General features: G+C 41.9%; 1 protein-coding gene across 7 annotated transcripts in view; it reads right to left on the bottom strand.

The window, feature by feature from the left end:
- Positions 1–12,503: 12,503 nt before the first annotated feature.
- The window catches only part of LOC139366512 (MAP7 domain-containing protein 1-like), a 64,991-nt gene continuing 62,135 nt past the window's right edge, over positions 12,504–15,359 (bottom strand). For all 7 annotated transcript variants that reach the window (XM_071104117.1, XM_071104077.1, XM_071104087.1 and 4 more), the window contains one exon: positions 12,504–13,693. In XM_071104117.1, the coding sequence (XP_070960218.1) occupies positions 13,683–13,693 (11 nt within the window). In that variant the 3' untranslated portion in view covers positions 12,504–13,682. The remainder of the gene's footprint in view (positions 13,694–15,359) is intronic.

The raw sequence follows: 15,359 nt of genomic DNA, 5'->3' as shown, positions 1-15,359 counted from the left end.
CCTTTGTCGTGATCTTGTCAACATTCTGATTGTGTCCACATTTTTTGACAGGTGTAGACAATCACAATACACATTGTGAACTCATTGTAATCAGATCTTTCTGACCACATCCGGAGGTAGTCAGGCATGCATTGAATATTTTGTATAATTGTTTTTAACCTTTATTCAACTAGGCAAGTCAGTTATTAAGAACAAATTCTTATTTACAATGACGGCCTACACTGCATTGTATCTGGACATCTTACAAGTGTGCAGATCTGGTTGGTCAACCAATTTAACTCATCAATATACTTTAGCAAAAGTAAAATGATTGACTAAGCATGACATTATTTTGAAACAATATCTTTAATTTATTTAACTGGGCAAGTCAGTTAAGAACAAATTCTTATTTTCAATGACGGCCTAGGAACAGTCTGCCTTGTTCAGGGGCAGAACAACAGTTTTTTTTTTTACCTTGTCAGCTCAGGGATTTGATCTTGTAAACTTTCCGTTACAAGTCCAACGCTTTAACCACTACGCTACCTGCCCATGGAAGGACCGGGAAATCTGGTCACAATGCCGAGATAATTTTTTTAACAAACCAAACACAATGGTAAATCTAAGCAGAGGTAATATTGCTACAGGTTCAGGGTTGTGTCAAAAATATTTTTGCTATTTTCCCTATCATAATTATTGGCTCACTTGCTGGAGTTGGGCTGGGTTTTGATTAATTAAAAAGTTGTGGGTGTGTCGAGGCTTGGCCCCTCACTGGCCAATCAGAACATGCTCCATTGCGAAATATGTGGTTGCTTGAGGTTGTGTATTTACAGTTTTTTATGTATTGCCATGGAATCAACTCCAATTCTAATGTTAGTCATGTTAGTCATGTTAAATAGGCTAACTAGAACCAGTTTGCACATTGTTCTAAGTAATTGCATGGGCTCAATCTCATTCACACTGATATAGGGGCTAGGCCTACTGTAAACTGCATTATGGCTGAGCATGGACATGCCAAATATTGTCAATAGGCAAGATAAAATTCATTATTGATGAAGCCTAAAAAGAGAACAAATAATTCTAATCAAAACGAAACAAATAGTTTTAAATAGGAAAATGGTATGTTTGAATCAATGTCATTGTTTCAACGTCATAGCTTGAGTAAAATAACATACAGTACCAGTCAAAAGTTTGGACCCAACTACTATTTCAAGTGTTTTTCTTTATTTTTACTATTATCTACATTTTATAATAATAGTGAAACATCAAAACTATTAAATAACACATATGGAATCATGTAGTAAGCAAAAAAGTGTTCAACAAAAGTGTTTGACATTCCATATTAGCCACCCTTTGCCTCGATGACAACTTTGCACACTCTTGGCATTGTCTCAACCAGCTTCACCTAGAACGCATTTCAATTAACAGGTATTTTTATTTTATTTTATCTTTATTTAACTAAGCAAGTCAGTTAAGAACAAATTCTAGGAACAGTGGGTTAACTTCCTTGTTCAGGGGCAGAATGACAAATTTTACCTTGTCATCTTTCGGTAACAAGTTCAGCGCTTTAACCACTAGGTTGCCTGCCTTGTTAAAAGTTCATTTGTGGAATTTCTTTCCTTCTTAATGAGTTTGAGCCAATCAGTTGAATCCTACAGACGAAGAACCATATATGTGACAATTTTTCCATTTTAAGATAATCAGTTATTTTTACATTATTAATAATGTGTACCACATTAGGTGTTTTATGGTTGACAAATAATTCACCATACCCATATCTTCCAACAACAATTTATATTTTTTTGTTATTTCAAATAATATTTTTTTTATTGCCGTTTTAATTTTTAGAATGTGGAAGAACAGTATATCTCCAGTGATGATTTCAGTTTGTGGAAGAACAGTGTGACATTTTGCATGACTCTTGTAAGATGTCCTGTTTTAACACCTGATATGATGTTTTAAGTACTTTCAAGTACAGACGCCCTTCATGTAAATAACTTAAATGCACTATGCAGTTCATTCATTTGTATGGAGGTTCATTTAAAGGTGGTCTATCAACTTTAGCACTGATGACTTTTCTTAAAAGTTGAGTCATGAAATCTTAGTCTCATTTAAAATGAATCCCTCAATGTGAACATACCATAGAACTACCAAAATAGAATACAATTAAATTAATTAAATCAAAACAAGCACAACTTGTAAATATCAAATATGGATCAATGTGATGTACCAATATGCAGGTCCCTAAGGTCAATATTACAAAACGTTCAGAAAACCATTCTCTTTGTGTTTAACACTATGATCAGCAATTAAGTTGTGAATTGCGTTAAACCCATGCTAAAGGCAAGAAATGTCCTTCTGCACTGAGGTGACAGCAGTAAATAAGTATTAACTGCTTAGAGTTAATGCTAAATGTGGTGACAGAGAGACAATGTATATTGTAATGAATAAAAAAAGGGAATCAAGATCAAATGAATACTCACATACTGTATGTGATGACTTATTTGTTTTTCATTCATTCAGATTAAAAAAGGTTCAAATGATCACACAAAATAATTATCAACAGAACACATTGTACATAACATTTTCTACACTAGGAACAACATCTTAAAATTAAATTCATTCAATATATTGTGCTGGTTCAAATCATACACAAATTGATTCACATAGAAAACACCTACGATACATTTAATTTCCTACAATAGGGGTGACATGTCTTTTCTGAAATGTATACAGATTCAACATACTACAGTATACAGGTTCAGGGGATCATAAACTCACAGAAAAAAACGTTTAATTATGTAGCTTGGTTTAACAACAAATTATTCACTCTGCAGTGATTCATAAAAAGAGCGTGCAGCAGCTGGCAAGTAGTTGAGCATGGTCATCAGATCTTGGTACTTGTTTTTTTTGATGGGCAGAGGACTCTCATATGCTCTAGGGTAGTGGCTTGCAAAACAGGGAGGTTGAGGTGTAGCTCCTTGTTTTGGTTTGGAGATCAGCCACGATTTCCATCCCTCAAATAGACTGTGTCTGGCGTACAGATTCCAAGGATCCTCAACTGAAATTAAAACAGAAACATTCTAAGTTTCTGACATCAATAACAACTTTCACAGTCAAGCATTAGGATATTTTATTGTTAGAACAACATGTTGCATGTTGATGGGATGTTAGTAAACTATTCTCTGTGCAATACCTGTGACTTTTAACCACCTCACTGAGGTGATCTGTAGTCCAGCTGGTCGCTTGAGGACAGAATCTGGGAGGTGCCTGAAGTCTTCACATTGCATCCTCATCACCTTGAATGGTTTTGCTTTATCTCTTTTTTTTTTTTAAATGTCACATATATGGTTCTTCGTCTGTAGGATTCAGTTGTGTTGTGACAAGATAGGGTTGGATACAGAAGATAGCCCACAAAGGTCTCCGCCACGGCACAACCCAAGGGGGGGCGTCAACCCAGACAGGAAGATCACATCAGTGACTCAACCCACTCAAGTGACACACCCCTCTTAGGGACGGCATGGAAGAGCACCAGTAAGCCAGTGACTCAGCCCCTGTAATAGGGTTAGAGGCAGAGAATCCCAGTGGAAAGAGGGGAACCGGCCAGGCAGAGCCTTTCCTTTCACCTTCACAGTCCTTGGCCAGACTACACTCAATCATATGACCCACTGAAGAGATGAGTCTTCAGTAAAGACTTAAAGGTTGAGACCGAGTTTGCGTCTCTCACATGGGTAGGCAGACCATTCCATAAAAATGGAGCTCTATAGGAGAAAGCTTAGAAATTCTAGGGACAATTAGGAGGCCTGCGTCTTGTGACCGTAGCGTACGTGTAGGTATGTACGGTAGGACCAAATCAGAGAGATAGGTAGGAGCAAGCCCATGTAATGCTCTGTAGGTTAGCAGTAAAACCTTGAAATCAGCCCTTGCCTTGAGAGGAAGCCAGTGTAGAGTAGGCTGCATAGATTTCATGACTAGAAGCTCAAAAGAAGAAAACGTCATTTTTTGTTGTTGTAAATTTGTAAATTTGCTTTCGTAAATGTTAGCAACACCTCCGCCTTTGCAGGATGCACGGGGGATATGGTCACTAGTGTAACCAGGAGGTGATGCCTCATTTAACACAGTAAATTCATCAGGCTTAAGCCATGTTTCAGTCAGGCCAGTCACATCAAGATTATGATCTGTGATTAGTTAATTGACTATAATTGCCTTTGAAGTAAGGGATCTAACATTAAATAGCCCTATTTTGAGATGTGAGGTATCACGATCTCTTTCAATAATGACAGGAATGGAGGAGGTCTTTATCCTAGTGAGATTGCTAAGGTGAACACTGCCATGTTTAGTTTTGCCCAACCCAGGTCGAGGCACAGACACGGTCTCAATGGGGATAGCTGAGCTGACCACACTGACTGTGCTAGTGGCATAAAATTGTATTTTATTTGGCAGACTTCACTAAGCTGGCAGGCTGACTAACAGCCTGCTGCTTGGCCTGCACCCTATTTCATTGTGGAGCTAGAGGAGTTAGAGCCCTGTCTATGTTGGTAGATAAGATGAGTGCACCCCTCCAGCTAGGATGGAGTCCGTCACTCCTCAGCAGGTCAGGCTTGGTCCTGTTTGTGGGTGAGTCCCGGAAAGAGGGACAATTATCTACAAATTCTATCTTTTGGGAGGGGCAGAAAACAGTTTTCAACCAGCGATTGAGTTGTGAGACTCTGCTGTAGAGCTCATCACTCCCCCTAACTGGGAGGGGGCCAGAGACAATTACTCGATGCCGACACATCTTTCTAGCTGATTTACACGCTGAAGCTATGTTGGTGACCTCTGACTGTTTCATCCTAACATTGTTGGTGCCGACGTGGATAACAATATCCACACAGGAAACTGTTGAGCGTGAAAAACCCAGCAGCGTTGCAGTTCTTGACACAAATTGGTGCGCCTGGCACCTACTATCATACCCCGTTTAAAAGGCACTTAAATCTTTGGTCTTGCCCATTCACCCTCTGAATGGCACACATACACAATCCCTGTTTCAATTGTCTCAAGGCTTAAAAATACTTCTTTAACCTGTCTCCTCCCCTTCATCTATAATGATTTAACAAGTGATATAAGGGATCATAGCTTTCACCAGGATTCACCTCGTCAGTCTATGTCATGGGAAGAGCAGGTGTTCTTAATGTTTTGTATATGAATACAGAATGAAAACAATTTTTACATTTCTATGTGGAATCTTCAACACAATTTCTACGTATACATTGTTCTGATGATTATGTTGGAATTAGATTGATGGAACAACCTGTTAGTCAGGTTAAGTAAATGTATTTAAGTTGAAGTTTATCCCCATTCAATGTTTACAACACCGGTTGAAATGAGATGAAAACAGTACTATTTGATGACTTTTTTTATCCAATGTATTTCCCACACTGATTCCATGTTACAATATGTTGACAAATTACATTGAAATAATGTTGATTCAACCAGTGTGTGCCCAGGGGGGAAGGTCCAGGGGCTCAATCTAATGTGGTTAGGGAGATAGAAGGTACTTCCAGTTTCATTGAAATACTTGGCATCAGAGTTGCGTATGAGAGAAACAGCATGCCTGCTCACTATTCAAGTGCTCAACTCTGAGGAAGTACATTTCATTTGCTGCTCAACTGGAAGAGTAACTTGTCAAATATACTGCAAGCCTTGACCACCACTTCTATCATAACCATGACCACTTCCTGTCCCTTTGCTAAGTTTAGCCTCCAAGGGCTGGGCAATTCCAGTCCTCTAGGGCCTGATTGGTGTCACAGTTTTGCCCCAGTCCCAGCTAACACACCTGATTCCAATAATCACCTAATCATGATCTTCAGTTTAGAATGCAATTTTATTAGCTGTGTTTGCTAGGGAAGGAGAAAAAGTGTGACACCAATCAGGCCCTCGAGGACTGGAGTTGCCCACCCCGGCCGGGAGTCTAACCTGACCCAGTAAGGTGAGCAGCAGGTCAGTGTGGGTAACCAGAAGTGGGTGTCACTCTGTGATTAGAATTTTCCTTTAAATCAGACCGAATAGGAGAAAACTCAGAGGCCACTGTCGTGGTGGATGGTAGTTTTGTTTCACCACTCCCCTACTCCTCATTCAAACTCTCCAGGGTCCCAGAGCAGCTGTTCTCACATGTCACACAAACACTCTGTCACACATGGATACACATACATGCACGCAGACACACGCATCTTGTTGACCCCTTGGCAGTAAATTACTATGATCTGAGAGGTCATTGATATAATCATTTTTCAATGGAGGATAAATTAAGAATGGTAAGATTTAGTGCTGGTCTAGAAACATGAACTGAGCAGGCCACAGGGAGGAAGGTAAAATTATACAGTAACATATTGTCTTGAAAATGTTATTTATTTTGTTTAAAGGACAGAGAGGGTAATTCAAAGTTCACATCCTGAAAGGTTTTTCAAACCATTTGAGAAATGTTTAATCTACTGGATCATATGGTTTCAACATTCAAACCATTTCTATCCAGGGTATTTTTCAATTTAAGTGCTAAATGTGGGTGGTGGTGATATGAAAAACAACTTGATAAACTAGATAAAAGTAGTGTGTTACAGAGCTGCCTTGCATAACCCAGTGGAAAATAAGTGTAGGGAGTCCGCCTGTACTACACTGAATTATAGCCCTTGTACCGAGGGCCTGATTTAGCTAGCCAATAATAACACAGGCTTGTGCCATGGAGAATCTCCTTTCTACTTTACATGTATCTGGCCATCATCATTATTCTGTAATTGGAAGGCATCCAAGAGGCAGTGCTACAGTAGCCTACAGCAACACATTATTACTGTAGCCATAGAAATAGAATGACTAGAACATTACACTTAACAATAATTCTACAGTATTTATATGATTGTAGACTGCTACTGAAGGTGCAATGGGATTAATGGAGATAGAATGAGAAAAGTCCCTCAGACCACAGCATTTTGACAGTACACTCAATATGTAGTAATTATATTTCAATGATTGTAGCTGTCAAGCCTACTCCTCCTGCACCCTCCCTCCGGCGCTCGACGTCGCCGGTCTACTAACCACCAGTCCTGGCAACCCACATTCGCACACCTGCTCCCCATCGTTAAGCACACCTGGACTTCATTACTCTCCCTTCATTTAGCCCTCACCTACTTGAGTCATCAGGCAGTATAGGTTCTGTGTTCATGTCCAGACGCTGCTCTTGTTTTGTAACGCGCTATGTTCGTTATTATTAAACACCATCTGCACCTGCTTCCTGGCTCCCATTTGTCGTTACAGTAGCCTGCTACAGTACTAATGTGCAGTGCAGTAATGTGCAGTGCAATATGGTTGATACCCAACTATCCCTGGGAACTGAAAATAACCACAGCCTCTGGCAAAATTGAAGCCTGAGGCTGTGCTGGGCTAACGGGTGGGGATGTCGTAAACAGTGTCCACTGTCAGCGCCGAAATTAAGAGACAAACAGAACCAGCAAATCAAGGCTGTGTCACCGACTGAATTCGAGACGTGATATTGATATAACCATGGTATATGGTGCAGAGAGTCAGTGACAACATTGAGCCGGCTTAGCCCCCTCAGTTGAAACTTCTGCCACCTCAGTTTACATTTTCTGAAATCTGCATCTGTGCTGTATCAGCGTCGTGAAGAGTGTGTATGTTTATGTATAGGGGTGCTATGGAAAGCCACTGGGTGGCTAGGTGCTGCTCATCTAGGGTAGGGTATGTGAATAACGTGATCCGCCTCCGCCTGTAATATTTGATTAAGATTTATAAGGACGGGGTCAAGTTTACCTCGCCATTACAGAGTTTAGTAAGCGTTTTAGCAAGCTGTAAAAGGCGTTAGCGTTATTAGCCTATTTCGCTCTAACCAGCTAATCTGCACTGCCACAATGGATATCAGAAATCAAACCACTGAGGCCGCCGCCGAGCCCAGCAATGTTGATGCTGCCGAGCTCCAGCTAGCCTTCCACTAGTGCCGCCAAGATAATGGCTCCACAGCCTGCTCCACTTACAACTGTTCCTGATGATCTTGAAACAGAGGAGCCAGCCCAGGTTAGCCTATAGAATCATACTCTAGCCGCAAGTTTTCTGTAAAAAAAATAATCATTTAGTAGCATCTGGTTCATAGGAAGAGAGTGGCTGAAATACTCGGTTACTGCAGATGCATCACTTCTTGGTCAAAAGCACTCAATGGTCTCAGCATTTGAATTTAAATGTTTATTGTGGTATAGCGTGATATAAGAAGAATTCAATATAATTTCAATGCAAGAACCCAAATGGGTATAGCAACATATCGATATATTTCATCATAGAAATAGATAGCCTACATTCTATTGTTATGGTAGCCTAATGCTTTTCGTGGTTGTAAGTGGAACTGTACGTAATGGAAACATGTTTCTGGTAGGTCGCCATTGATTACGTTGGTGGGTTGAATTTGATCCACAGAAGTGTATTGGGCCATATTACAATGTGTTGCTGAACTAATGAGCTGCATGATTTTCCATGTTTTAACCTTTTTAGGATAGGGGGCAGCATTCGGAATTTAGGATGAAAAGCGTGCCCAAAGTAAACTACATGCTACTCAGGCCCAGAAGCTAGGATATGCATATAATTGGTAGATTATATGAAGAAGAGACTTACTTGGGCCAAGAAACACGACCAATAGACATTAGGCCAGTGGAAATCTGTCCTTTGGTCTGATGAGTCCAAATTTGAGATTTTTGGTTCCAACCGCTGTGTCTTTGTGAGACGCAGAGTAGATGAACGGATGATCTCCGCATGTGTGGTTACATCCGTGAAGCATGGAAGAGGAGTTGTGATGTTGTGGGGGTGCTTTGCTGGTGACACTGTCTGTGATTTATTTTGAATTCAAAGCACACTTAACCAGCATGGCTACCACAGCATTCTGCAGGAATACGCCATCCCATCTGGTTTGCGCTTAGTGGGACATTAATTTGTTTTTCAACAGGACAATGACCCAACACACCTCCAGGCAGTGTAAGGGCTATTTGACCAAGAAGGAGCGTGATGGAGTGCTGCATCAGATGACCTGGCCTCTACAGTCACCCGACCTCAACCCAATTCAGATGTTTTGGGATAAGTTGGATCGCAGACTGAAGGAAAAGCAGCCAACAAGTGATCAGCATATGTAGGAACTCCTTCAAGACCCTGTCGAAAAGCATTCCAGGCGAAGCTGATTGAAAAAAGAGTGCCACTAGTGTGCAATGCTGTCATAAAGGTAAAGGGTGGCTACTTTGAAGAATCTAAAATCTAAAATATATTTCGATTTTTTAAAACATTTTTCTGTTTACTATATGATTCCATATGTGTTATTTCATTCTACAATGTAGAAAATAGTAAAAATAAAGAAAAATGCTTGAATAAGTAGGTGTGTCCAAACTTTTGACTTGTACTGTGTCTATACAGCATATGCTTCCCTTCTCAACAACACCTGTCTGTTCTAACTTAAAACCAATATGCTTGAATCCACTCTATACATCAACCCCAAAGGTCCACACTCCTCATCAAAGAGTGCCCAAGAATGTGCCTGCATGAAAATTAACTCCAAAAGTTGTGTCAATGCTCCAGCTGATACCTTTCTAGAGTCAGCTACTTTGTGACCACTGTGGTTGGGCCACCCCCATGGAATGTGGGCCCTGAGACCTCCCAATCAGCAACTCCATAACAACAGGCACTGTAGGATGGTGATAGGTTCTGGTTTGGGGCAGCTGTTAGAAACCCTTGTCTCTCGTCAGAGCAGTTGAGAGGCCAGGTCAACTTGGAGGTGGAACAGCATCTCCAGGGATAAAGAAATTGGCTTATTTGGAGTGCCTGCCTTTCTGTGGCCTGCTATTAATGTGTTGCCATCAGATAGCAGCTGTGTTAAGGGGTCCTGTTGTTGTTGCTGAGCAGATAAAGGGTGCAATGTACTGTATTAGGGGTGTGTGTGTGCGTGCGTGCGTAAACTTGCGTGTGTGTGTGCATCCCTTTGTGTTAGTGTGTGCATGCCTGTGTGTGTGTGTGTGTGTGGTCTCTCTAGTTTTTCATGGTTCAGATGCAGGCATGGCTTGACCCCTCACTGACCTGTCTACCTCGTTAAATCCGGCAGGCACAGACGACACATTTGCGCTTCCACACCGTTTACAAGATTCCACGGGTCAAAAGGTGCAGAGGGTTTACGACAAGAACAACAGCGGATGCAAGTTGCACCACGTCGTGAATGGGAAGTGAGGTAGACATGACTGCCAAATGCATAGGGCTTTTTACAGTAGTTGGATTGGTAATGGTAGAATAACAGACAACCAATGTTTGTCTGAGAATACCCAGATAAGATAACAAGCAAAGTCATAGAGGACTGAATTAGCTCGGTTAATTCCTGTTTTACCATTCTCTATAAGGCTAAATCTTATGGCCTCTCCACCCTGTGAAGAGGAATGCGATCTAAGAATAGGGTTGATATGGCAACATCTCCAGTACACCTATCAGCAGGCAGGCTGGGCAGCTCTCCGTCCGCTGATGAGGAGATAATAGACCAATAGATCAAAGTGATGTTGCCAAATCTGCACCGCCACTATGTCACCCAGCCCTGCTATCCCAGGAGTGAGTGGCATGCCCTAACTCTGACCGACAGGCACCTTTATCCTGCTCCATGTCCGTCAGAGCCTCGTAAATCTAACGAACACACACTCTCTCGCTCACACACAAACACGCACAAACACACCACACCACACACTCTCTCTTTCTCTCTCACACACACATACCTCCTTCTCTTTTCACCTTCCATTCTCTGAGAATTCATTCAGCACCTTGGCATTGCCCACTGCCCCTTCCATTACTCATTACTTGTCTGCTGACATCCGCCTAAAAATAGTTGCCCCTCGCCCTCTAGGCAGCACTATGGGCAAACTGGGTCTTGACTAAGTGGATGAAGAGAGGGAACACACTAAAGCTTGACTATAACATTTCTATTGAAAGTTTTATGACTGTCTTTTAGATATGTTTGGGATTTGAATGTGTGAATCACTATCTCTCTATGACACACAGTCTTTCTCTGGTTTTGCTGGTAGGCTACATCATTGACTGAGAGCAATGGAGGCAGGCGGGAAGAGCTACAGGAGGACGGGCTCATTGTAATGGCTGGAATGGAATAAATGGAACGGTGTCAAACGTATGGAAACCACATTTGACTCCATTCCATTCCAACCATTACAATGAGTCCGTCCTCCTATAGCTCCACCCACCAGCCCCCACTGACTGAGAGAGCGGTCTGAGAGAGTGAACATTTGTGGGCAAATGTGATCTGTGGTTTGACACCTCTGTGTTGCTGGGCTGCCCTCTGCTGGGCCGGATGAATACAGCTGTTAAATAGATTTTCTAGAGACTATTCTAATCTAAGCAACTGCGTCAGTCGGCTAGATGTTATCCCAGTGAGATAAGATTTATACGGTTAGATCATGTGCTCGTAAAAAGACGAGCCATCTAGTTTATACTCTACAGGGACACGTATCATTCTATCAATATTCACTGATCCAACTAGACAGGGGAAGTTAAGTCAATAAGAAAACCATTACATCATTGTTCCAAGACATGAATCAGGCCATACCCGAGTAACCAAACTAAATGTGATTCAAAGATAGAGAAGAGATTCTCAAAACATTACAGTGACTTCGAAACACACCAGTAGTGCGGGGAAGACACCTCTGTGTTTGGGTCAAACGTACTTCTCCCTAGCCAAGTCCATTAGTGTCTTGCATTAAGTCATTGTCATTGGACTCGCCAGGGTGCATTAGCAGTTATAAGTCGTATTAGTCAAATGAGAGTTGCGCCTGATGATCAGTACGGCATGCGTTTACGTTGGGGAGCGGAGGGACATAAATCGTGCTGGTAATATAGTCCAGCTGCTTTGCAGGGAAAACGGATGGCGAGCGTTCATCAACATTGTCAGCCCCCTCTCACCACCAGAATGTGGGAGCAGTGATGTGGTAAGAGCATGGGAGGCATGAACACCCACTGGGCCTTGGGAAAAGAATACCAAATTGAAGGACAGCTGAGCTAAGTCACTGTACCCCCCTAAAAGATAGCCAGTCTCTCTCTCTCTCTCTCTCTCTCTCTCTCTCAAAACCATCTCCAGATCTGGTTTTCTGGTGGTTGTGTGGCATTGTATTTGGTTGCTCAGGCTGTCAACAGTGTGTCTAAATGAGTTGGCATTGGACTTTGAAGGCCAGCTTAAAAGGGGGAAATATTTCCTAAATGTTCTACTTGGTGAAACGTCATGCGTTTTGTTCGATTTGTCTGTTTCTGATAAATGACAGACATTCAAAGAATCAATGAGCACATTCAACCTAAACACAGTCTACAGTGTGTCTGTCTTTTCAGTCTCGCCCGTTTTGTAACAGTAGTGTTTTCTTGGTCGTATTTTTGCTGGTTTCGAGTGTCATTCCAAATCTTATCCATCCAGATTGTGGACAGACTATATACAAAAGACAAGAAAAAAAATGAAGGAAAACTAAACCACAGACTACTGGACAACAATGTTCTCTTTAATAAGACTCCCGATACTCCCTCTGACCCTTCAATACACAACAAAATGTATTTATAGCATATACACACACCAGCATTTCATTTTCAAACGCATTAGAATCTGTGGAATTTCGATGGGAGGTGGCAGCATATCATGCTTCTTGCTCAGGTTGAGAAAAAAAACTAAACTGCACTGATTTTTAAAATGGTGGGATGGGATGCCCTTGTGTACATTCTGTTTCAACACTGATTAAACTGAATGGATCACTGATTTGACCCAAGGCTTACCAATCCTGAATCTGGAGTACCCATGTGTGTGCTGTTTTTCGTTCAACTGATCCCTTGTTCATTTCTATAGCGCTCCTTGGAGACAACTAACGCTGTGCTGCAACAATGTAATTCTTACATTGTCAAAACGTTGTCAAACGTCATCTTCAGTATTTTGGAGACATTCTATTTGCAGTGTAGCTCCATTTACAGAACATTTACAAAAATGTTTATAGAGACCATATCATTACGTTTCCAATACATATTAGTTACTGGGAAAACCTTGAAAGGCAGGGGTTAAGTAAACATTGGGATTCCTTTCATAAATTCACACACAATTTATTCCACAGACCCCTCCCTCATTTAGTCCAACTCTCAAGTTTTCATTTACAATATTCACATACAACTGTACCCAGTCCTTACATTTCTCTTAAATAAACTAAACATTAGAAACAAAAAGCCAACTCACTTCTCTTTCAACTCGTCAGCACAATAATATCAACAATTACTCATTTGTGTCAAATGTGTATTTTTTTACCCCCAGGGCTACTGAAATCTACCATGGATGATACTGCTGTGGAAGAATTGATGCTGCGATATCTTCTACCATCTACAAATGGTAACACTGATGCACCCTGTCGGGTGGCGATGACGTCATATCCTGTTTTTGTGTTTTGCTTGTGTCTTTTTTGCAGAATGCAGAGTTGTTGCTTCTTCTTCATCTTCTTCTGCCCTTTTCTTCTGCCCTTGTTTTTTTGGGCCTAGAAAGCAGTCTGTGATTGGTTTGGCACAGGTCATTGGGGATGTGCACCTTCGGGAAGAGGGGGGCCCTCTACCCGTACGAGTGGAGGCTGGATTCGGGAAGGTGCGGGAAGGGGGGGCCTAAGAATCTCCTTTATGAGTGGCACACCTCACAGGACCTCTGGAGAGATAATAAACGGAGAGGACAAGATGAGGGTCAGTTTCAACACAGTGGTACACCACACAACAAGAAAAAACACCAGAGATCCTAAATGGTGTCCATTTAGAGCCGTTCTGAATGCGCCATCTGAATGGTGAGCCAAAATGGTCGCCAATTTCAGCATTTGTAAATGTGTGAGGAGGACCCACCCTCACTGTCCATGCTAAAGACGAGGCTTATAAACCCTTGACCTGGCAACAATACTACATTTTAAAAGGTCCTGAGTGGATGTCACAAAGGGCATGAACCCACAAGGCTTTATAGGCTTGTTTTTATGGGGAAATGAAGAGGCTAATCAAACCAAACAGCAGAGGCTTCAGGCAGAATCCTGACTCCTTTTAATAACGGACCATCAACGACCATTCAGTCGCCCATCATGTGAGTGAGTGATAGCTAGCTGGCGCTACGAGTGTGATAAACACAGTATGATTGATGCTAACAGTAGCAATAGATTGACAGAGGCACCTGTCAGGCAACTAAACGGTCCACCACACTAGCTCACGAATATCGCCATTTGAACTAGCCCCCGGTGGTATGTTTAGAAATAAACATGTCCCCGATTCCCAATCTATGTAACTACATCATAACATTCAATCAGTGTCGATACAGTAATCTCCCCAGTCACAAACCCCCAGCCCCACGGCCATAAACCAAATAACCCCTCCAAGTCATCATAGTAAGAGAGTGCGTGGTATGCAGACAGGGAAGATTAGAAATGTGATGTTAACTTGTGAAACTTGAAGGCAGTGTGAGTGGCAGAGTGAATTCACTCTGATAAAAGTGGGTCATATTGTCAGAGCTCGTCTGGTTGCAGCTTGGTGACCCTTTTCTGTTTGCTTTGGATATAATGTATGACCTACTGGCAGGCTGACAGGTGGGGACTAAGCCCTAGGTGGAGGGGCGAGGGGCAGTAATACTGACCCCGCCGTGGGGAGGGGGTGAGGGTGATGGGGGTACATAACTGGGCCGGGGTCCTGTTTCCATTCCTGGCAGCTAGCTAGCTCCCCAACACTCAGGGAATTTGACACTGGGTGTTGAGCCTAGCGACCGGAGCTCTGGGAGTGAAAGTAGTCGGTATTAAGATACCTCACTCCCTCCGCCCCTCTGTGTCACCTTAGGCACTCTGGGGGCTGGAGGATTCCCCCTGCCACCTTCTATAGTGGGGAGAACAAGTATTTGATACACTGCCGATTTTGCAGGTGTTCCTACTTACAAAGCATGTAGAGGTCTGTAATTTTGAGGTTGGAGAATCTCTTCTCTATCTTTTAGGTTGGAGTCTGTTTGATTGAGTGTGTGGACAGGTGTATTTTATTCAGGTAATGAGTGGAGAACAGGAGGGCTTCTCAAAGAAAAACTAACAAGTCTGTGAGAGCCGGAATTCTTACTGGTTGGTAGGTGATCAAATACTTATGTCATGCAATAAAATGCAAATTAATTACTTAAAAATAATACAATATGATTTTCTGGATTTTTGTTTTAGATTCCGTCTCTCACAGTTGAAGTGTACCTATGATAAAAATTACAGACCTCTACATGATTTGTAAGTAGGAAAACCTGCAAAATTGGCAGTGTATCAAATACTTGTTCTCCCCACTGTACCTCCCTTTCTCTCCCCCTCTCTTTCCCC

This window comes from Oncorhynchus clarkii, chromosome 2 (assembly GCF_045791955.1).
Source record: "Oncorhynchus clarkii lewisi isolate Uvic-CL-2024 chromosome 2, UVic_Ocla_1.0, whole genome shotgun sequence".
Lineage (NCBI taxonomy): Eukaryota > Metazoa > Chordata > Actinopteri > Salmoniformes > Salmonidae > Oncorhynchus > Oncorhynchus clarkii.
The sequence above is the reverse complement of the archived record's forward strand: the minus strand, read 5'-3'. Positions and strand labels throughout refer to the sequence as shown.